The 25,594-nt window shown below is 42.7% G+C and overlaps 1 protein-coding gene across 1 annotated transcript in view; it reads right to left on the reverse strand.

The window, feature by feature from the left end:
• Positions 1-1,937: 1,937 nt before the first annotated feature.
• Positions 1,938-25,594, reverse strand: part of LOC126162916 (transcription and mRNA export factor ENY2-like) — a 41,373-nt gene continuing 17,716 nt past the window's right edge. Inside the window, exon 3 of the mRNA XM_049919732.1 lies at positions 1,938-2,557. Coding sequence (XP_049775689.1) covers positions 2,487-2,557 — 71 coding nt within the window. The 3' untranslated portion in view covers positions 1,938-2,486. The remainder of the gene's footprint in view (positions 2,558-25,594) is intronic.

Raw genomic sequence — 25,594 nt, forward strand, 5'->3', positions numbered from 1 at the left:
TACCAGTTTTTGAATACCCTCCTCATAGAAGTCTGCCGCCTGACTTGTTAACCACTGCATCACCACTGTTTTGACTTCGAGATTGTCTTGAAGACAGGTGTTTCTTCAAGTGCAGGAACAGACGGTAGTCACTGGGCGCAAGATTGGGGCTATACGGAAGATGATCTAGAGTTTCCCATTGAAAAGATGCGGACGGGCAATGTCTTGCAGCAAAACGATGCCCTTGCTCAACTTCCATGGACTGTTGCTTTGATTCTGGTGTGACATAGGCCACCCATGTTTCATCACCCGTAACAATTTGGCTTAAGAAATCATCACCATTGTCGTGGTACCACTCAAGAAAAGTCAATGCACTGTCTAAACGTTTTGTTTCGTGCACATCCATCAACATTTTCGGTACCCTTCGTGCGCACAATTTTCGGTAATTCAAGTGCTCAGTCACAATGCCATATAAAATGGCTCGGAGCACTATGGGAATTAACTTCTGATGTCATCAGTCCCCTAGAACTTAGAACTACTTAAACCTAACTAACCTAAGGACATCACACACATCCATGCCCAAGGTAGGATTCAAACCTGGGACCGTAGCGGTCACTCGGCTCCAGACTGTAGTGCCTAGAACCGCACGGCCACTCCGGCCGGTCAATGCCATACAAAACACTGAGAGAAACATTAGGAAAGTCATCCCGCAAAGGAGGAAATCATAAAGCGTGTGTTTTCCCTCACCTTATTGTCCACTTCTTGCACCAAACTTTCATTAACGACCGAAGGACCCCCAACCTGTTGTTCATCATGCACATGTGTGTGGCCATCTTTAAATGCTCTCACCCACTTTCTTACCATTCCATCATTCACAATGTTTTGTCCGTAAACTGCACAGATTTCATGATGAATATCAATTGCTTTTAGGCCTTTAGCACTAAGAAATCTTATAACAGCCCGTACTTCACAGTCGGCGGGACTCACGATTATTGGAGGCATCTTAAATACTCTGTACACAATGTAAACAAGGAAGAATCAGACTGTAATGGCATCAGTGAGTAGATTAAGGTACAGGCTTCCATGAAAAAATAGAATTATTGAGATATCTTAGCATGTCTTTTTAAATTTCAAAACAGTACTTACTTAAACACGCCTCGTATCTTTCTCTTTTTGAATGTGAAGACAGGTCAGTGAATAAAGTTAAGTGTTGTTCCAAGCAGTTCACGCATATTGGTGGTTGTTAATCTGGTATTCCTTCATACACTGTCCTTCCACAGTTCCCAGAAATAAGACTGGTGCAGTGGGAGGACATGCCCAAATCCTAGGTACTTTAAATGTAGGATTTAACATCACACCGATGTGTCAATACCTCAACCAGTCACAGGCAGCGTCCTTGTTGGATCTGACAAACACGGTGAGCACCTAAGTGAGTTAAGCTGGCCTGCAGTTCTTCACTGTTTTGTAGTGTCAGATCACAATGAAATGTGAGCTCCAGCAGCCACATTCGATTTTTTTTGTGAAGAGTAACACTAGTATACTGCAAGATTGATGAGCCTCTGACTAAACAGATTTTTGTGTTGTCCTGGTTAAAATAGAAAACTTCCCTCACCTCTACAGCTGCAACTTCACCAAACTTATCTTCGATGTGTTTGGTGAAGAACCACAATTTTGTATTCACAAAGGATTCTCTAATAGTTGATGTTCATAACAAGTGGAACACAGATTGTTCTAATTATCTGCATTAAAGCTTTTACAATTTCCACTGAAACACCCACTCCGGAAGAGCTGCTGCTTGGATTAAATTTACCCATTTTACCGCTACTCAAATTGACACTCTTGCTAAAGCAATAGTACCTGGAATAGTATTTATTGTATGGAGTCCTAGGTTTTTACACACAATGAATGGGGTTTTCATGCCATAATGCTTAGACACAGTAAATACAGAAAAGAAAAAGTTTCTCAGTAAGTATGTTTTAACTCATCCAATAAACTCATTAATTAAAAACCTTACAAATGACTGTTGACATGAAAGCTTCACAAATTGTTGTGAATCATATTTAGTAGGAAAAACAATCATCTAGATAGACTAAGTGGCAATGAACAGTATCCTTGTGCATTGCCCATACAAATTAGAGATAAACAATTGTATCTAGCACACGGCAACCTGTTCATCATAAATTCATCTTATATCTGCTGAGAGTTAAAAACTTCAATGTCCATTACAGTCACACAGCACTTTATTCACTTTCTGTAAATTTCCATACCTAACAATTACTAAAGTGTATTCAGTAACATAGTGACAGTTTCCTTGCTAGTAAATGGCATTTTTGCAGTTGTCCGCAGAAGTTAAATTCATTCGCCTGACAATTTCTGCCTGATCAGCACAATTCAGACGATATTTCTAGAGTATACAACTTCTTTCCAGAGCACACTTTTTTGCCTGCTGCAATGCACACCAGTTTTATGTCCAAAACAACCTGTTTTGGTACAAATGAGCCCTTACTTTATAAAGCTTGTGAAAAATGATTTTTAATTTTCTGTAGGAGTTCTTTCTTCACAGCATCTGGTACCAAAGCTGAAACAATGTAATAGACATTAAATAAAATACTTGGTACACTTTATAAATACAACAGTTACACATTAAGAGCACCACTTTTCTTATCTGAAGAAAGAAGTAAAAGTTTCAATCCATTATACCAAAAAAAATTCGCAGCTTATGTCTACATACTGGAAAACACAGTACCCTTTTTTAATCTGGTGTGCATGCTATACAGCCACTTCTGATGAGAGGGTGTGCAAGTGCTTACACAGCAAATGGTACAGCAGCGCTCTATAAAAGTAGTCTCACTTGTATCTGTATCTACCGTATTTTCTCAAATCTAAGCCGCACTATTTTCCGGTTTTTGTAATCATAAAAACCGCCTGCAGCTTAGATTCGAGAGCAAAGTAAGTGGAAGTTTTGAAAAATGTTGGTATGTGCCACCACAACTAACTTCTGCCGTCTATTATATGTAGCGCTACACAGGCATGCTTTGACCTGCCAGGTTAGCCGAGTGCGCTAAGGCGTTGCTTCCTAGACTCGGGTAGGCGCGCCAGCCCTGGATCAAATCCGCCCGGCGGATTAACGATGAGGGCCAGTGTGCCTACCAGCCTGGATGTGGTTTTTAGGCGGTTTTCCTCATCCCCCTAGGTGAATACTGGGCTGGTCCCCACATCTCGCTTCAGTTGCACGGCTCGCAGACATCTGAACACTTTGCACTATTCCATGAATTACACTAAGTTGGGGTACACTAATTCCTTCCCGGGGGAGGGGGGGGGGTACGGGGTGGTGGCATCCGGCCACCCCTTCAACTAACATTGCCACATCCTATTAACGATGCCGACCCTGCGTGTCTGCGGGAAAAACAGCACAAGCAAAAAACAGGCATGCTTTGCAGGCACAATGATGAATACTGGCGCCAAAACCTGTGCGTCAGTAAACAAATTTAAAAAATGGTAGAAGGCGTGCTTTTTTTCCTCCGTCCTGAGTTTTGACCACAGCATTTTCATACATTATCCAACGAAGTAAATAGAAGTTCCGTATTGTTCATCTTTGAATGTAGCAGCATTACAAATATTCGTAGCAACAAAAATAAATTTATTTACACAAAAGTACCAACAATTCACAAGGCTTTAGTATTGTTGCACGAGTTGATACACTGGGGCTCATTAAGATTTCACGTAGCGGCACCTATTGTTTCGGGTAATTTTGTGAAGTGCTTGTTGGTGTTAGTGAAACATAATGAGGCGCTTTCATTATAGTGCCAAATCCAAGAGGGGAGTTATTTCTTTTGCGGAACAAAGTTCTAATCGTGCTGCTGGTCTGCGATACGAGATTGATGAGAGCAACGTCAGGGGATGGCGACTGCAGAGACACAAATTATTTGAATGCTCACGTAGCAGGAAAGCATTTAGTGCGCCAAAGTGTGGCCGATATCATGCACTAGAAGTGATTTTAAATGAATTTGTTAAGGAACAGCGTCAGAAATCCCCGCCTGTGAACGCCGAAATTTTAAAAATTTAGGCAGATGAAACTGCTAGAGAGCAAAAAGTCGAGAAATTTAAGGCTAGTCGCAGCTGGACTGATCTGTTTATGAAGCGCTGTGTTTTTTCACTTCGGAGGTGAACTTCAGTTGCACAGAAGCTGCCGAAAAGTTATGAAGAAAAACTTGTGGAATTTCAGCGCTCCATAATTAGGCGGCGCACAGAAAAGCAATACCTTCTTGGTCAGATAGGAAATGCTGAACAAACTCCCGTATACTTTGACATACCATCAAATTATACGGTCGACGCCAAAGGAAAGAAAGAAGTGTTCTTATATCAGGGGGGTGAAAAAACAGCGGATGCCCGTCATGCTTGCTTGCACAGCAGATGGACATAAATTACCTCCATTCATAGTTTTCAACGAAAGACTTAACCGATATCGGAAGTGTTTCCAAAGAACTGTAATTGTACGAGCAAACGAAACAGGGCGATTTTCGGAGGACATGGTGCTGGAATGGATTAGGCGTGTGTGGAATCGTCGTCCCAAGAGAGCCAATGGATTTATGATGCATGGAAGTGTGTTCCAATCAGACTGTGCAACAAGCATTTAAAAAATGTTCGATATCCAATGCACTAGATGGTACGGAGGACGATGAACTGTGTGAAGAAATGAGCAACAAAGAATCGAATGACCGTGATTCAGAATCGTGACTGAAACATTTGGTATAAGATGTATTACGAACCTAATAAAATTTTGTTTTAAATTTCAGAGTTATTTTCATTCCTATTTGATAAGTGTTGCTAGTCTGCATTGCACAGGGTAAAAAACCGTGGAGAGCTGCATCAAACCAGTCTACGAACTGAAGACAACAAAACACACACTGCATTTGAAGTCATCACTAAAAATCTACTACGAAAATCTGACTTGCAAGACTGTTTGGGATGTATGTCAATATGGCCAACTCTGCATTCTGAATTTTTTCCTACCTGTGACAAGATATGGTTGCTAATAGGAACTTTTATGAATCGTGAATCACATGCAGTATTCTCTTCACCATAAGAATAATACGAATGTAAACATTATGCCATGTATTCTTTCGTGTTTGCTGCTATCTCATTTAAATCCGGTCTGCCTAATAAACTATGAAGCTAGAGTGAGACAACAGGCGGAAGAATGTACATATCATGTCATGTTTGTATTTGTATTATTCTTATTAGAGATGGGCAAACTGAAACACGTAACTGTTTCGAAACAAATGAAACAGTACAATGTAATGTTTCGATACGCTGTTTCGAAACAGTGAAACAGTTTGTGTTTTGTAGTCTAATAAACCTACACATTTTATCATCTTGAATGTCTACTATATAAGTATGTCCACATAAACACAAATGAGTTGCGAGAGCGCTAATCATATCGCAGAAAGTATGAAATTATCACTTAGGCGTCTTGGCAGTTTCGTATTTCTGCAGAAAATGCGCTGCTTTCGTGTCGTGTGGCTTTCATACTTTTCAATTGGCTGAGGAGAGCCATAGCTGAAGACAGAAGAGCCACCATGAACGGAACTGGAGGTGGGAGCAAACTGCAGAAACAACGGATATGCTACTGGAATTCCCACATTCCGTTAGTATGGGTAATATACCCATCCTGCTAATTGCCATGCACACAAAGGGAATCATTGAGGATAATAGGCACAGTGACTATAGACTCACAAATAACGCCAAATAATTCGAATAAATAACAAAATATAACAGAAAAAAATTTTGTCTTTCAAGGTGTTTCGAACCGTTACTATAAATTCACCATGCTTCCTAGTCCTTCCCGTTCACCATTACACTATCAGTGATATGTCAAACAGATTGCTTGCAATTATACCTACATCAGATTTATGTACGAGGGCAGTTCAATAAGTAATGCAACACTTTTTTTCTGAAACAGGGGTTGTTTTATTCAGCATTGAAATACTCCAGGTTATTCCCCAATCTTTTAGCTACACAACACTATTTTTCAACGTAATCTCCATTCAATGCTACGGCCTTACGCCACCTTGAAATGGGGGCCTGCATGCCTGCACGGTACCATTCCACTGGTCGTTGTCGGAGCCAACGTCGTACTGCATCAATAACTTCTTCATCATCCGCGTAGTGCCTCCCACGGATTGCGTCCTTCATTGGGCCAAACATATGGAAATCCGACGGTGCGAGATCGGGGCTGTAGGGTGCATGAGGAAGAACAGTCCACTGAAGTTTTGTGAGCTCCTCTCGGGTGCAAAGACTTGTGTGAGGTCTTGCGTTGTCATGAAGAAGGAGAAGTTCGTTCAGATTTTTGTGCCTACGAACACGCTGAAGTCGTTTCTTCAATTTCTGAAGAGTAGCACGAGTTGATCGTTTGACCATGGGGAAGGACATCGAACAGAATAACCCCTTCAGCGTCCCAGAAGACTGTAACCATGACTTTACCGGCTGAGGGTATGGCTTTAAACTTTTTCTTGGTAGGGGAGTGGGTGTGGCGCCACTCCATTGATTGCCGTTTTGTTTCAGGATCGAAGTGATGAACCCATGTTTCATCGCCTGTAACAATCTTTGACAAGAAATTGTCACCCTTAGCCACATGACGAGCAAGCAATTCCGCACAGATGGTTCTCCTTTGCTCTTTATGGTGTTCGGTTAGACAACGAGGGACCCAACGGGAACAAACCTTTGAATATCCCAACTGGTGAACAATTGTGACAGCACTACCAACAGAGATGTCAAGTTGAGCACTGAGTTGTTTGATGGTGATCCGTCGATCATCTCGAACGAGTGTGTTCGCACGCTCCGCCATTGCAGGAGTTACAGCTGTGCACGGCCGGCCCGCACGCGGGAGATCAGACAGTCTTGCTTGACCTTGCGGCGATGATGACACACGCTTTGCCCAACGACTCACCGTGCTTTTGTCCACTGCCAGATCACCGCAGACATTCTGCAAGCGCCTATGAATATCTGAGATGCCCTGGTTTTCCGCCAAAAGAAACTCGATCACTGCCCGTTGTTTGCAACGCACATCCGTTACAGACGCCATTTTAACAGCTCCGTACAGCGCTGCCACCTGTCGGAAGACAATGAAACTATACGAGACGAAGCGGGAATGTTTGAAAATATTCCACAAGAAATTTCCGGTTTTTTCAACCAAAATTGACCGAGAAAAAAAATATGTTGCATTACTTATTGAACTGCCCTCGTATATGTCTAATAACTGTCACTCTACGCCTTTCTTTATTCAAAATGTTGTAGGCTTACTTCCGTTTCTTACATGAACAGAGAAGCGTATGTTACCAAAAAGTGTAATTTAACTGAATGATTTTCACATATTTATTATTTTGAATGTGAATAGTATGCATTGTTTTATTGCTTGGTTAGTGTTTATAAAGCATATGTTACGCCATTTCGGAATATGACAAGTCAGCTAGAAACGAAGCTTTATTTTCGGATATCTTAAGCTTCATGCTATTGCTTGTCAAAAAGATTTTGACACTCTTGAAAGTGTTTCATGAAGTGGTATGTTAAATGTGTTTCAGTACCTGTGCCGAGCCCGAATTTCGTCCGACACAGAGGGGAATGAAACATCACTGTTTCGATACAATTAGTCCGTTCCAAGCACGGGTGGACTGAAACAGCCTTATTTTGAAACAACGATACAGTTTCTGTGTCTGGCTCGAGACCGAATCTGGCCCAGTTATCAGAGACAGGGGTGGAATGAAACACCACTGTTTCGAAACAGTGATCCGTAGCCCTTCCGAAACACTGAAACAGTTGCACGTATCGATACACTGTATAGAAACAGTGACCAAGTCTAATTCTTATGCTGAATAGCGATACAATCAGAAATGAAGCACGGCAACTGACTAGATTTTTAAATCTAAGATGACTAATTTCTGTGCAGAATGTAATGTACTAAAGAGGCATCTGCAAAGATTTTCAAACGGAGAAAAACTTTCGCTAACTCTCGTTCAGATCATCATCTATCATACGCAGTCTATTATTTGGTTCTTGTTGATCATTATCAAAGAAAGCAGCAGTGTAAGTAACAACAAATAGCAGTCTCTTGCCACTGTTTAGCTAATGAGACAATTATTCTTTTTTATTGTAAGTGGCGGTAGCGCGCACAAAAGCGAGCCACGCCGCGAGCGGCGACAGGTCTAAACACTCATCATTAGAATGTGACAAACAATTCATGACACAAGACAATAATGCATTTTCGGCTTAGAGTGACGTAAACACCTATAACAAAAAGAATGGCACTTATCAGATCAAAGACAAAACAAGCAACCGATTCAAACCAGACGTAGCACGTGAAGAACGAAGGGTACCCGTATAAATACGGACGGACCACCTGACGCATAGCAATGGCTACCTGGTAAAGCTTAACTACTAAGGTTACAACTCAAACGAAACTACTATAGCTGTATCTTCATCCATTCGGCCTAAACTGTGTCTCATGTTACAATGGGCCAACTTTGTTTCGATTTGGATGTAGGGTCTAAAACTTTTGTGGCCCCTTGAATTTCGAGTCTCAAATTGCAGGTGCGGCTTAGATTCGGGATTTTTTTTCCCTTGATTTCCAGTCTCATTTTTCACGTGTGGCTTTGATTCGAGTAAATACGGTAACAACCTCACAAGACATACTTGAAGATATTGGTAATATCTTGTGGAAAACTAGTACTTTGGTTTGCTTAGTCTCTTGTACAAAGTTTTTATTAGTTACAATACTGTTCACACAAAAACAGGTGCTTGAAATCTCATTCTCTGATATTGAGTCACATGAACAAGTTAGGCAGCTCCTAAGACATATCCTGCAAAAAGACCTAAGTTTTCGTGACAGAAGAACGCCAACCTAAGTTTTCGTGACAGAAGAACGCCGACCTAAGTTTTCGTGACAGAAGAACGCCGACCTAAGTTTTCGTGACAGAAGAACGCCGACCTAAGTTTTCATGACAGAAGAACGCCTTTCAGATGGAGATCAGGCACTGTCTATGGCATATCCAATCTGTGGATCACAATCCTCTTGTCAAGGTAGCAGGTTGTAGCTTACAGTACTGGTAACAACTCTGGCTCACTTTTTTCCCATTCTTTCTTTCCATAAATTCTAGCCCTCATTCAACTTCAATGACGTAGTTGCATGCACTGAAATCTGGGATAAAGTAACAGCCTACTAATTCTTGCATACCTTGCAAGGAGATCCAGTCATTTTGTTGGATGCTTTGGCATCCAGGTATCCCAATAAAGTTCACAGACTTTCCATACTGCTGCAGTTCAAATTACCATATGCATTATATTCAGGAGATGAATGTCATCCTGTCATAGCGACAGGGTTTTGAGAGCTGGCAGTACACTTAATGAGTAAGACATCATCAGGATCTCTTTCAAGTTGCCTCTGAGGGAAGCATATGACTATTCTGCTCGTGGATTAGGCTAAATGAATATGACAGCTACTAACGGCTGATATGTTATTTTCAATCAGCGAATATTTGAACCACAGTTGGTAACTACTGAATGCATTGTTAATGTTTGGTGCCTGGGGAGCAGATGGATTTTGCAGGCAACTAGTAGCTGAGAAAAAGGAATTCCAAAATACTGGTACATCCCATGCAGTGCCTACAATAAGTGCTGTTTACTACTCAGTAGCACACTTTTGATTCAATGGAGAAACAGCAACTGGGCCAAAGAAGCTCTTGTCAGCTAATTGCCAGGTACTGGAGGCTTAGGAATTTAGATTCTCCCTAACAAATTTATCTTCCACAAACTAGTGCCAAACACAAAGAGGGATTTTGCTGTACCCAAGAACACTGAATTTTTATGGTATAATGGACTGAAACTTTCCACTTTTTCCCTCAGATAAGAAAATCAGAGCTAAGTCCGCATACTGGAAAACACAGTACTCTTTTTTTAATCTGGTGCACATACTATGCAGCCACTTCTGATGAGAGGGTGTGTAAGTGCATACACAGCACATGGCACAGCAGCGTTCCATGAAAGTAGTCTCAATTGATTTATTAAGCAAGGGCTCATTTGTACCAAAACAAGTTGTTTTGGACATAAAACTGGTGTTACTCCACTGCAGATTCTAACACAATGGTATTGTATTTTGTCCATCTCTGTTGTTTCCTGTTTGGAATTCAACAGAACTGTTAACATAACATGTTTTGCATCATCCTAGCAATTGTTTCCTGGCACCATTAAGCAACAGAAGAATCTCAGAAGTTCGTGTGCCGAACTTTCGTCCAGAGAACACACATTTGGTGTCGGGCTAGGACAGTTTCCGTGAAGAATTGCAATACCTGAGATAAGTTGTAAAAAAGAATGGGTACTCAGAAAAACAAGTTGAGTGAGCACTACAAGTCAACACCAGTTGCAGTGAGAAACAAGAACAAGGAAGAAGAAAGAATCTTCAACCTTTCAAACGCTGGTGCCATTTCTGGGATGGTCAGAAGAATACCTTGAAATTGTGGCTTCCAATTAAACTAAAAAGTCTATTATGCTGCGCGAAAGATAATCTAGAATGCTGCAACTATGATGTTTATTGCATACTGTTTGAATGTGGCATGTAGTATATCTAACAAATACGCAAATACTGCAAGGCTGTGGTTTAAGTAAAGCATGGGATGTGGCCATCAGTTTGCTCATGAGTTCCCTTTCTTTGCATGTAGGTGAGTACCTATACAGGTGAAAAGCACAGTGTAACAACAGATGTACATGGAAAGATTTTGGAAAAGCACTAATCAGAATATTAAAATGATACATGATTCTAATGGTATTAAAAGGCCAATGTGGATTCAGGAAGAGTAAATGTACTGAGAATGCAATTAATGAGGTGAGAAAATTAATAAACATTGCAGATAAAAAAAATATGGACGTCTGGATAGATTACAAAACAGTTACAAATTGTTAGGAGTTGTTGCAAAAGTTGGTGACTTGTTACTCTTAGTTTACACCAAGAGTTGTGATTTGCTAGAAAATAATTGTGGCAAACTCTTAGAATCATACACAAGTGGTGTTCGCAGCTGTGATTCAAGGCGACACCACAAAACTCAATATATATGCTACTAAATGGAAAATTTATTAGGGATCCATCCATTAAAATAAATTAGGTGATAATTTGAAAGTGTTCGATCAGCAGCTAGTTACATAGGCAGTTGGACAAACACTGCACATTCAATATCCACACAGAATATTTAGCAAGGAAAGGGAGATGTATAATTAATGAAGTTATAATGTGCGACAAAGGAGGTTTCATTTGCCTCTGAACATAATTAGACTGTACCATAACCCTGTATTAACTAACTGTAGGCTACTGTGCCAGCATTTAGGCACCCAAGTTATGATTGGAGCCTTCACCACATCCACAGATGTGCTAAACACATTATGAACATATGCCCCCTGGATCTGCAAATATGAAAAAAACAATATGAGAAAAATACATGAAATTCCTGGGGAACCAGCCACAAATCTGTCAGTAATAAAGACTTCCTTACTTTCAGAGTGACAGCAGAGACGGAATTCCTCAGGCACAGAAAGGAGAAGGCTTGAGATAAATTCTGAGCCAAGTAGGGGCTGGTACACTACCTTTCTGAACACTGACCATATCCTACGTTATGTGAATAGAATTGGCAAGATGGTAACGACCAGCTCTGACTGGTGAAATAGGCACATCAGATTGTGTCCTACGGTAATGTTTCCTATTTGAAGATCTAGCAAGGACAGCTAGACAGGCTTTTGCATCTTGAAGTCCATTCCTCTGCCAAGTTACTGGCACAAGGGCACAGTGGTACATAAGTGGTAGCTTTCACTCACTTAGTGTATTGGCAGGGGCAATGTCTGACTGGCAGATTGGCTGCGGCACTGTTACAGTTCTGGGCTGGTTTTTTTGCCACTAAAGTTCTATGCTGCTACATTTCCTCTCTCCTTAGATTAATCGAGACCTCCAGATTACTGCTTAAAAATTTGGCTGCAGCAGAGACATTGATTTTTTCCATAATTGTTTCTACACTTTACATTTTACTGCATAAAAAATAACACTTTTTCATAACTTTTCAATTTGTTTCTTTTTCTTCCCTTTATGTATGACATTCTCTAAACTATCACTCTTGTGATGAACAAACATTGAGTTTGTTTCTTCCCTTTCTGCACAATTTTACTGCACACACCGAGGTTGAGTCACGTATTCACTGGTGCCGACACAACCACCACAGACCCACAGGTTAAAGGTTTGGTTTTGTTTTGTCTTAGGGCACAAAAAACAACTAGAGTCGTACGCACCCAAGCAATAACTATAGAACACACAGACAGAGAGGAGTTAAAATACTACTATACGTCAGTCCCAAGTCGACAGCCCACGCATTATTTGCTAAAACGGCCGACAACTCAGACAGCAAACCCAACCAGGAACGTAAACGGTTTAAAAAAAAACGAGGGCATTCCATCAGGAAGTGGTGGATAGTTAAAACTTGAACACAATGTGCCATAGTGGCGAGGTAGCACTACTAATCAAATGGCGATGGCAAAAAGGCAGTGCCCAATACGCAGCCTAGTTAACATGACCTCCTCCAGGTGGGAGGGCCAAGTGGCGGTCGTCCAAGCCGCTGGGAGAGGCTTAATAAGCTGCAACTTATTCACTGAAGGGAGGGCCATTGGCATTGCCAAAGGGACACCACCTCCTGACAGATGGCAACACAGAGATCATCAGAGGGAATATAGGAACTTGTGGGCTGAGGTACGAGGACTGCAGCCTTGAAAGCAGCGTCAGCAGCCTCATTTCCTGGTAGACCGACATGACCAGGAACCCAAAGAAAAATCACATTGGGTCCACCATGAGAGAGCAAGTGACAGTTTTCCTGGACCTGCTGCACAAAGGGATGGGCAGCGTACAGTGCACATAGACTTTGAAGGACACTGAGTGAATCTGAGTAGAGGACAATTGAAAAGTCTGTGTCACCGGATGTACTCCATGGCCTGATACAGGGCGAAGAGCTCGGTTGTAAATACTGAGTAGTGTGCTGGTAGCCAATATCGAAAGAAACGGTTGCCAATGACAAAGGCACACCTGAACCCACATCAGTCCGAGAGCCATCAGTGTATACAAAGGTACTATCGTGAAGATCCATGCGAAGGTTGTAAAACTGAAGGCGATAGATCAAGGCTGGAGTAATGTCCTTAGGAAGCAAATGAAAGCCAAGGTGAACTCAGATTTCCACACGAATCCAAGGCGGTGAAGCGCTCACACCCACCGGGGAAAGTTGCAGGTAGTGTGAAGTTAAGCCGAATATGGACTCCATGAGGTAACAGAAGACGGACATGCCCCCATTCTGGCAATCAAAGGAATCAACGAAGAAGGCATAGGATGGGTGGCCATGCATGGCAGACAAACTGCATACATACCTGCTGAGGAGAAAGTCACAGCGGTAGTTCAGCAGCTTCAGCATACAGACTCTAAACCAGGCTAGTGTAAAAGGTGCCTGTGGCCAAATGGATGCCGTGATTGTGGATGGTGTTGAGATGGCGTAAGAGGGATGGACATGCAGATGCATAAATGAAGCACGAACAGTTGAGTTTTGAAAGGACAAGGAACTGGTACAAACAGAGGAAAGTGGTTCGATCAGCTCCCAAGGACGTACCATTGAGGATACATAGGACATTGAGGAACCACGTACAGCATGCTGCCAGGTAAGACACATGGGAGGACCAAGAGAGTTTCCTATCGACTATGAGCCACAGGAACTTCATAGTTTCAACAAATGGAAGGGCAACAGGTCCACGATGTAAAGATGTGCGAAAAACCATTTGCGCTGCCGGAAATTCATACGGACGATTTTGTCAGTGGAAAAACAGAAGCCACTGTCAATGCTCCAGGAGTAAAGAGGATCAAGACACTGCTGAAGATGCCACTCAGTGGGACAGGTCCAAGGAAAACTGCAATAGATGGCAAAATTGTCAACAAAAAAGGGGCCGGAGATACCCAGCAGGAGGCAGGCCATTATAGGGTTAATGCTAACAGGAAAGAGGACGACACTCAGGACGGAACCCCGAGGCACATCGTTTTCCTGGATAAAGGCGTCTGACAAGGCAGAACCCACACACACTTTGAAAACTCAGTCTTTTAAAAATTCCTGAAAAGGCAAGCAGCCACGGAAGACCGACGTGTAAAGAGTAAAGATGATACCAGTTCCCCGCAGGAGTCTTGGGCCTTTTCCAAATCGAAAAATACGGCCACAGTCTGATTTCCATAGACAACCACTCATGACATGGGCGGACAAAGTAACGAGATGGTCAACTGCAGAGCACCGCACTCTAAATCCACACTGTGCATTCGTCAGTAAATTGCGAGACTCTAGCCACCATACCAGCCAGGCATGAATAATACGATCAGTCACCTTGCAAATGCAGCTGGTAAGACAGATGGGGCAGTAGCTAGAAAGAAGGTTTTTGTCCTTACTGGGCTTAGGAATGGGTATGATGGTGGCTTCACGTCAGCTTCCAGGAAATGTGCCCTCTGTCCAGATGCAGTTGTATGTGTTAAGCAGAATGTGCTTGCCTGCAAGAGAAAGGTGATGCAACATCTGAAAGTTGATGGTGTCTGGCACTGGGCAGAGGATTGGGATGAACTGAGAGCATGATCTAACTCACTCACAGTAAAAGTGGCACAGTAGCACTCACGATTTGGAAAAGAGAAGGGTATCGCCCACACCTCCTCCGCCTGTTTCTGATGGAGGAAGGCATGGTGATAGTGGGAAGAGCTCAAAACTTCTGCAAAATGGTGGCCCAAGGTGTTGGAGATAGCAATAGGGTCCACAATGACATCGTCTGCTACTGTCAGGCCCGAAATTGGGTAATGGATCTTGGTCCGAGAGAGCAGTAGGAGGTTCGTCCCCATGACAGAGGAAGGGGTGGAATTGCTAAAAGGAACTAGTGAATGAAATCCAGCTAGTTCTTTGGATATTCTGAAGAACGCAATGACATTTTGCACGCATCTGTTTATAATGAATGAAGTTTGCCATTGTAGGATGACTTAAAAACGCAGAGAGCACGTCTCCTTGCGTGAACTGCGTTGCAGCATGCCTCAGTCCACCTAGGGACTGGGACACGACGTGGTAAAGAGGAAACACGAGGAATGGAATGTTCTGCAACAGGAAGGATAATGCTAATGAGATAGTCCACTTGGTCATCACAACTGGGGAAATCGTGTTCTTCGAAGGTCGCCAGGGAGGAGTAAAGCTGCCAGTCAGCCTTAGTAAGCTGCCATCTGGGTGTACACGGGATGGGGTTAGGGTCAACAAATGGATAGCACACAGGAAATGGTCGCTCGAGTAGGTGTCAGAAAGAACAGATCACTCGAGACAATGGGCAAGCTGGGCAGTGCAAAAGGATAGGTTCAAATGTTAAGGCAGAAGAGATTAAGTTGGTTAAGAAGGTCAGCACAGAGGGCACCTCTCTGACAGGTCCTGGGAGAATCCCAAAGGGGATGATGCGCATTAAAGTCACCGAGTAGCAAGATTGGGGGAGGCAGCTGACCAATAAGCTAAAGGAAGTCTGCCTTGGTGACATCAAATGACGGAGGGACACAAATGGTACAGCGGGAAAAAGGCAGGTGGGGAAGGAAAAGGCAAACTGCAAAAGCTTGAAGATGGCTAGTCAGGGTAATGGGGTGACTATGAATGCCATCCGGTATGAGCAGCATGATGCCCCCATGAGATGGGAATGCTGACCTCAGGGGGAAAGCCAAAATGAACCGGTAAGAAATTTGAGAGCTCTAAGCGGTCTTGAGGACACAATTTTGTTTCCTGAAGGCAGTACAAGGGGACGCTGTGATGCTTAAAGCACCCATAAATCCTCTTTGTGGGATTGAACGAAGAGATGTAGGGATTTCACCTCAGTGGCTGCCAAATGACAGCCTGTGTAGAGTCGCTACTACATGGCACAGAAGCATGAGGATCCTGTTCTATAGGGTCCATAGAAACATCAGCATGCTTGTGCTGTTGGTCTGTGGAGTCCAATGCTGAAAAACAGTTGGTGGTGCGCACTGGCGAGACAGAGGCCGGCCAGGCTAAGGTATCACTTGGCAACACCATCGAAGAGGATCCTCAGGTCAGCGAAGGAGAAGACCATTTGTCTTTGGTGGACTTATTCAAGCCTTTCCGGTTAGAGGAAGACTCTGATGTTTGGCTGGAGGGACAGAGGAAGGGGAGAGGCTTGTTGCACAGCTGGGCAGGGGGATGGCAATGCTACCTTGACACTGGGCAATTTCACAACCTCAGAGTGGAATTGGAGGTCGCATGTCTGCATGGCCATGTCCTTCAAGGAGCGACTGGTAACAAGAACACAACTATAGGTGCCAGACGAGAGAACGCAAGTTTCTGACTAGCCAGTAACTGACAAGCAACTGGATAAGGCACTTTCTCCATTACCTGGATCTCCATTACACGATGGATGCCAATGACACCCTGATCAGAGATGTAAGACTATTTTGGCCTCAGACCATCAAGCAGCCTGGTGTATATGACACCATGGAAAGAATTCAAAGTTCTATGGGCCTCGACATGAATAGGGTAGCTGTGGAGAAGCAAAGCAGCAAGCAGTTGTTGTGCTTGAGAATCAGAAGTAGTCTCCAAAAGCAAGGGTAGCCATGGAGAAGTGAAGCAGGAAGCAGTTGTGCTTGAGAATCAGAAGTAGTCTCCAAAAGCAAAGTGCCATTCTGCAAACAAGAGCAGCATTTCACAGGGCTGGCAATTCCATCAACACCTTTCTGAATAATAAACTGATTTACCATGGAAAAGGACTAACAGTCTTCAGTATATGAGACCATGAGGAACCGTGGTGCAGTGGGGAGTGTCTTTGAATCACTAGCCTCATTATGCTTTCGTTTCGTAGATGATGCTTGTGAAGATGATTGACTCATTGCAAGAAATTCCCCATGGTTGCCAGTGTCTCAATAGTGCACTCCTTCCAACTGGGGCCCCCTTCACAAGGTGGCACACCCACCTTAGGTGGTTGTTCACACCTCAGGTCACACCTCCTGAACAACTGAGAGGGACCAGTCGGCAGTTTGGGAAGGTTGCAAATCAGGCTCTCACCCCACCATGGGCCTGGCCTGTACTAGGGGGTACATGCAGTCCCTACCTGTCAACCCAGGGCTGAGAATTACGCATTACCCAATCACGTCAGATGTGTGGGCCCACCTCCATGCACACACAGGGAGGAAGAAGAAAGAGGAACCTCAAACACCGAAGCAGAGAAATGAGAGGAGAAGGGAAACAAAGAAAGGAAAAGGGAGCAGAAAACAAAGGCGAGACTGTTCTTGCGTCAGCAACAGACAATGCAGAACATTCCCAATAATGCTCCAGACATATTCCCCAAGGGAGGGGAAAAAGAATAGCGAGAGGATAGACATGCAGCACAGAAGAGAAAAAATGCTACAAACACTGGGGCCCTGTGGTAGCCAAGTACGAACCCACCAAAGAGTGGCGAGCCCCCTCGGAGTGGGGCAGGTTAAAGAAAAGTGAGGGTGGGATTTGGGTAACTATGTCCGAGTTGGCAGTACACAGTACTTATCAGAATTACACAGGCAGCTGTTGTGTTAGTCCCTAAGGTGATGAGTCAGTGGCGATATTTAGTCCAATATTTTTTCACATGATTGAGCATGTGTTCCATCCTCATGTGGCAATTTTATGCTGCTATCATCTGATCTATGGAACCAGGAAATATTGGGTGTAGTGTGCCATTTGTGTAGGTTAGGTTTTCCTTGGGCAGGATCTCAAAAGGTAGGTATGGTCGGTAAATTAATGTATACTTTGTGTTTAGGGTGGTAGCTCTGGTGATAGTGGCACGTAACTGGAAAGTAGGTTGGCTCTGAGCACTATGGGACTCAACTTCTGAGGTCATTAGTCCCCTAGAACTTAGAACTAGTTAAACCTAACTAACCTAAGGACATCACAAACATCCATGCCCGAGGCAGGATTCGAACCTGCGACCGTAGCAGTCTTGCGGTTCCAGACTGCAGCGCCTTTAACCGCACGGCCACTTCGGCCAGCGGAAAGTAGGTCCTGAGATGTCACAGGTCACTGTTTCTCCCACTGAGTGTACTGGCATGACTTTGGGGGACTGTGAGTATTCATTTTGTGAGGTATACAGTGACTTGCCCAGTCTGGCACAGCAGTTAACTCGACAGTGGAGATCAGTACTTCCTCAAATCCCTCATTTTTAATGGCTTAATAGACACAGAAAACGTCTTTTACAAAGAATAATCTTAAAGTTAAATGCCACAGTGGGTGTCATATACACAAATGCTCACTCATTTACTGCCACTGCATTTTACAAGACTGCACCACTACATCTCCACAAACCACAAAATTTCCAAAACAATAAAGATATTACACCACATAACACCACTGTTTTACTTATAGACTGAATTAGATATTCTAAAGTTCCACTGACATTGCAAATAAGAATTCATCTGAAAATTCTTTAACCTATTACCTAAACTGTTTCCTGCAAGCCTCTCATAAAAGCAACACCAACATAGACATAACCATAACAAAATCTCACACATATCCCTAGTAACTAACTAGAAAACAAAAAAAGAAAAAAATTAGTTCACAAAGTCACCTCATGGTTGGCTGGATGCTTAGAGGGTCCAAACTAATAGGTTATCAGTACCTTTGTCCTCTAACAAACAGTTCTATATGCATGTGGATCAGAGATAGCGTACTGCGCAAAACCTAGGGGGGGAAAACCCCAAAAGGTCAACCAATGTCAGCGAAGCTGAGGTAACAGACAAAAAGAAGAAAGGGAGACAGAGGAAAAAAAGGGATGCAAAGTGCTCCACCTAGGGAGCAGCCAGAAGCCCCTGAAAGCAGAGGGCAATGAGGGAACATAAATACCCCAGCTCCCGCCACTTACTGGAGGCACTCTACTCTGAGACTGCCTTGGAAAGACTAGCAAAACAGACAGGGCAAGAGAAGCACAGAGCACAGAGAGACAAAAGATGAACATGTCTAACAGATCACATGATGCAGAGGGGAAGGGAGGGAGGGAGGGAGGGAGGGAGGGAGGGAGGAGGAGGAGGAGGAGAAAAGAGAAAATAGGATGAGGATCAGGCTGCATCCTTGAGCCCAAGCAGCTGCAACACACTGGGCAGAGGAGGCAACAGAGTTCTGCCAACCCCTCAATGAGCAGCCCTCCCTTAAAGAGAGTGGTAAAAGCCTGTTTCATGGATAAAAGTTAAACTAAGTCAGCCACTGGGGCATCAGTTTCTAACAACAGGGGTGGTGAGAGAGAGGTTAAGGGTCCGGCCACAGGGTGGCTAGGTTGAGACAGTCCAGCAAAATGTAGACTACCGTCAAACAGGCACCACAACAACTGTGGGGCGAGTTCTTACTACGGAGGAGCTGACCACGAGTCAGCCAATTATGGCCAATGCAGAGCCGGCAATGGGCAGTAGAATCCTTGCAAGAGGCCTGCATGAAGGACCTCCACAGTTTTCTAGTCTCCTTTATCATTATGACCCGCAGTTTGTTTGGTGAAATCAGAATAAGCCATTCCATATCTCAAGCACCTAAAACTTGATGACATAACACCAATCAGAGGTCTGTTTCCAGAATACTTATCTCAAGAGCCAGTTTACTGGTAGCCAGTTTGGTCAGGCTATCAACGAATTCATTCCCCAGGATCCTGACATGGCTCAGGGTCCACACATAGGTCACTGAACGTCCACACTGTTCAATGGCATACAGGGAATCCTGCATAGCAACTACCAAAGGGTGGCAAGGGTAGCACTAGTTGAGGGCTTGCAAACTGCTCAAGGAGTCTGCTGCAGATGAAAAGGGCCCACCAGTGCAGGAATTGATATACCAAGAGCACAAAAGATGGCTACCAACTCCTCAATAAAAACAGTACAACCATCAGCAAGGAGTGCAGTTCAGTATAGCCTGCATGAATATAAGCAAAGCCTATATGATCAGCAAACGTCAGCCATCAGTATAGTCTACTTCTGAATGCTGGGATGCACAAAGGATGGAGAAAAATTGATGGCAGAGGGCTCCCGACTGAACCGAGCCTTTACCTTACGATAGATCAAGACGAAGGTGTGGCTGAGGGAAGGAGTGAGTCCAGAGGAGAGGTGGAAGAGGAAACAACAGGCGTTCAGTGAGGATAGACCAGATGCGATTGCAATCATGATCCCTGATTGGGGCCACCATTGCGGGAGATGGGTTAACGTGTTTCAAAAGAGAAGATGGTAGTTTGGATGCTTAAGGAGCTGTGAACATGGATAGCATAAATGACAAGCTGTTGTTGGCACCTGATAGACATTGGATGGACACCAGCCTCCACGATTAAGAGGTTCAGAGGGCTAATTTGAAAGGCTCCTGTCGCAAGTCAAATCCCGCAGTGGATCCACTATCTGCAATGCTCAGGGCGATGCCAAACCGTATGCCAGACTATCATAATCACTACAGGATTGTCTCAGGACTTTGTACAGTGGCAGAAGGATAGTGCGATCTGCACCCCAGCTGATGTCACTCAGGCAGCGAAGTGTATTAAGGTGCAGCAAGCACCTTTATTCAGGACACAGGGTACTTTTCCGGCTCAACACTATGTAAAATTCAACACCTATTTCTTTCAGGCATTGTTTATAATGCATATGTCTTACAAATTTTTGTTGACATCAGGTAATGCAGCACACTTTATAAACAAATTAGAAGTATTTTGAATATTTTTGAACCGGCTTAGGATTATTAAAAATATTACAAAGAAATTTATGCATTTTTTCCCCAAAATGCTCCCTCAAATCGAGGTACTATTTAATCCAATGTAATACATTTGAAGGAGACCAAATTTTTACCAGATATGCATGACATGATGGCTGAGGTACTAGACCTATTTAATTACAAGGATAAAAAATATAACATATTACATTTTAATTTTTGTAATTTTTCCTAATAAAAATGTTATTTTTTCTATAATGTAGTTGATTCCGCAATAAAGCTTATGTTTACTACACAAGAAAGGACTATTGCAAGTTACAGGAAAAAATTACAGCACTGCTTTATAAACTTTAGGAAATATTTGTACCTGGATTCTGAAAAATACAACTTGTGGGAAATTGTGAATGAAGATACGAGGCGAATTAAACTGTGCCTCAGAACATTCCTGAAGCATAGTATTCATCCTGCAGCATTTCTTCATCTTCAAGCTTCCTCTTGGAACTCTTTTTAGCACTTCTTGCTTCTTTGGTAACTTGAAGAGTGAATCTTTCAGCTTCATGCACCCATTGTCTGTCACATGCAAACAATTGATCTTCCATATTAGAGCCACATTTTATGCCTAGATTTCTCAGGACTTCCAACCTTCCTATCACTCCATCATTGAAACATATCACTGCATCTAGAACATCAACTTTTAATGTATTTAGTCCTACAACAACATTCTTGGGTAATCTTTCTCATATAAAATGGTTAAATAAATGTAATGTGAAAGAGGGTCTCCCATAAGGTAGACCATTTAAACTTTCATTTGTGTTCCAAGTGCCCCCATGAAGACACTAAGCAAAACAGGGTCACTCAGGTCTCTAAAAATTGGTTTTATTTCATTCCTAACAGGCTCAGGAAGAGAATGCTTATGATGGTATATTTGACCACTTTATTTTGCTTTTTGGCAACCACACCAAGAATCTGCTCCTTTAGGGCAAAGTCTGAACAGGGTGGTCATTTGTGGACAACGTATGAAAGTAGTTGGCCCATACAGCTTTTCTCATTGCTGTGACATTATTCAGAGGTGCAGTTCGTCTAATGGCCAATCCATAATAACTGAAGAAGGTCTATTTCAGTTTCTGCCAATCTTCCTCGGCCAAACAGATATTTTCCATCAGATAGAAACTTTCATTTCTCTTCTTAGCTTCCTCACTCTAGCACCCATCCTCTTTTGCCCATGTCCACAACACTGGAGTTTCCTTACCAACGTATCACCATAAACATTGAACTCATTAATTTTATTGAAAGCTTTAGAGTCCCTATTGACTAGGTACTTTGCATATTTAATGTTATAAACAGACACCAGACTCTGAAATATTTTTAGAGCTCCATCACACTCCATATCTCCACTGTAACCATCATAATTCTTAGAACACTGATGTTCAATATGTTCTTCAGTGTTTCCACGGCAGGTGTGGCAGTACTTAGATAAGCACTCAACATCAACAACTTTTCCATTCACCAGAGAAGTAGCACTTACAACACCATCCAAGGAACGATGTTCTTGACATTGCCGTGTCCCATCAAGTGCAACACCAATGCCCCTGGTTCCACTAACGTTCACAGTTTCTTCTACTGCACATTTCATAGATGCTTTAGACACAACCGACAAGGCATCTAAAAGTATTTGTATGTACTTGTTGAACCTACTGGGATGAAGGGAAGGTCCATCAAACCACAAAACCTATTGCACGCATTGCATACACTAACTTCAAATTCACATCATATGAATTTGTACAATGTTCAAATTCATTTTCAAGGTAGATTTATTGCAGGATCTACACAGAACAACTAAACCCTTCCTGCTACTTTGTTGTTATTTCTGGACAGCCTACGCCATCACATTGTTTTCATTTCGCCACTTCCTTTATCAAAGAAGATAAGATGCCCAAATCAACAACAGCAAATCCACTACAAACAGTGTCATTGTTAACACAAAAATTTGAATCACCAGGAGGTCTGCCATGTGGGAGTTTCTTCCCTGAATAACTGATACATAGGTTACTTTCAACAGTGTGGCTTGCTTCGTTTGTGAACTGGTTACCATGGAATTCCCTTTTATTGACTTTCTTGATGCGTGGCATAGTTCGTATTTATTGCACATTAAAGGATATATACTTACACAAATATATGTAGCACTTGGTCAACAAACATTCAGTAACACGTGAACAAACTGCTTCAGCAAAACAAGAGTAAATATTAACAAAGAATCATTTACAGACACTAGAAACCTGCACTGTTACCAACATACACGATATACTGAAGTTAAAATCTAGAACACTAGCAGTAGTGGACACCAAAAGATCCTGAGGAAGAGCCCAGCAAAAGGGTCGAAACGTCTAACATTTTAGAAGAAACATGACGCGGCCTAACAACCCAGAAGATTTTAACTTCAGCAACAACGGCCATGAAAACCTGCAGACTTACATATACGATATAATCACAGAAACAGTAAGTTCACATTCTTTTCGAAATAATACTGGTTTCTTTAACAGAAATAAAGGAGGCGTGGCAGCATACATGACCATGACTTTAAAATTTGGTATATGGGTCATTTTCCATTTGAAACCCTATAATGCATATATCAATGTAATCAGGAAAGACTATAGAATTTAATAAAGACATAAAAAAATTCGATTTTTCCACCATTTATAAGTACCTATCCTTAAGCTGGCAAAGATGTGAAACCATGTCAAGTGAGAATCAAAGACAACTTGACTAGAAGAAGGGATCGGTTGGTAGGACATGTTCTGAGGCATCAAGGGATCACCAATTTAGTACTGGAGGGCAGCTTGGAGGACAAAAATCGTAGAGGGAGACCAAGAGATGAATACACTAAGCAGATTCAGAAGGATGTATGCTGCAGTAGGTATTGGGAGATAATGAAGCTTGCACAGGATAGAGTAGCATGGAGAGCTGCATCAAACCAGTCTCAGGACTGAAGACCACAACAACATGCAACTAAATTTATAGGTACTTTTTTTTTATCACTTCTGAAACAGAAACTTGTCCATGGAATAGAAGGAGTTGTCCAAAAGAAATGATTTTCAGCTAGATTTAAAACTTGATCTGCTACCTGCCGGACACTTATGTTGTTAGGCAAATGATCAGAGAATTTTGTTGCTCAATAATGTACCCCTTTTTGAGCAACTGACAGCTTCAATAACAGATAGGAAAGGTCTTTTTCCCACTAGTGTTGTACATATGAACATCACTGTTCTTCACAAACTGAGATGGATTATTTGTAACGAATTTCATTAGCAAATATGTGTACTCTGATGGTGCAGTTAAAATACCTAACTCCTTGAAAACGTGCCTACCTGACGTCCTTGGGTGAACACCACTAATTATTCTCACTGCTCTCTTTTGTGCAATCAATACTTTATGTCTAAGTGGTGAGTTACCCCAGAAAACTATTGTATAAGACAGGGGTGGGCAGGAATCCTGCACATGTGCGGTGCACTTGCACGCGTGCAGTTAACAGGTGTTCCGCGTGCACACAGGGGCAAGCTGGCCACCCGCTTATCTCCCATCCCCACCATACCTTCTGTCCGCTCCTTCCTCTGTAATGTGTTTTGTTTCCTAGCTTGCTTTATTGAGTGAATGAATAAGGTTAGTAGGAGTGTTTGTAGAAATCATGGTTTGAAAGAGTATCTATCACCTACGATACGTTTTATTTAATTATCACAGGTGGAGTTTACAATACGTTTAATATCTGGAACAAAATTTCTACATACAGACAAACACAAACAGTTATGTAAATTTTCATCACTGATGTTTGCTCTTAACCGAGACTTATTAATTCAGCAAATGGTTTTCCAGCTCTCGCTATATTAAGCGCAGTCTTATAACTTGCACATACCGCTGGGCTATTATTGTTGTTGTCCTGAAAACTTGAAAACAGTGCTCCATAAAATGTTAAATCAGTTAGATGAGAGACATGACGAGAGAAAGTCGCATATCTCTCGTGACAACAGCAACTACGACAAATTCAAATGGCTCTGAGCACTATGGGACTTAACTGCTGTGGTCATCAGTCCCCTAGAACTTAGAACTACTTAAACCTAACTAACCTAAGGACATCACACACATCCATGCCCGAGGAAGGATTCGAACCTGCGACCATAGCGGTCGCGCGGTTCCAGACTGTAGTGCCTAGAACCGCTCGGCCACTCCGGCCGGCCAACTACGACAAATTCATCTGGTATCGTCAGATCGCTCTTCTTAAGCTCAGTCAATTCCCCATCCGCTCAGAATCCGACAATAAATTGTACTCGGCCTTGTGAAATTTATTATAATGGCCTTCAATACTAAACTTCCGTTGACCAGCGAGAATACTGCCACATATTAAACATTTCGAATTTTCACGTTTTTGCACAAAGAAAAAATGATTCTCCCATTACTTTTTAAAATATAGCAAATCTCCATTTCTCCGTTTCTTGAAATACAACGTTCACTACATAGTGCTCGCTTCGCGTCAACGTCCGCAGCTTAGCCTGGCACTACACTGCCACAACCTGCCGGCTGTCGCCACAGCCCCGGTCGACCCTGCACGCGAGCAGCACACGTGCAGCGCTGCGCGCTCATGAGCCGCGTGCAACGTTTGCCCGCCCCTGGTATAAGACATTATTGAGTGGAAATATGCAAAGTACATTAGGTGGCTGACCCGTTTATTACCAAGACTAGTGATTATACGAAGAGCAAAATAAGCTGAACTTGATTGTTTGAGAAGCTCATATGCTTCTTTCAGTTCAAGTTGTCATCAATGTGAACACCCAAAAATTTGGAGAAATCTTCCCTGTTAACTGAGCCCT

Source organism: Schistocerca cancellata, chromosome 2 (genome assembly GCF_023864275.1).
Source record: "Schistocerca cancellata isolate TAMUIC-IGC-003103 chromosome 2, iqSchCanc2.1, whole genome shotgun sequence".
Taxonomy (NCBI): Eukaryota; Metazoa; Arthropoda; class Insecta; order Orthoptera; family Acrididae; genus Schistocerca; species Schistocerca cancellata.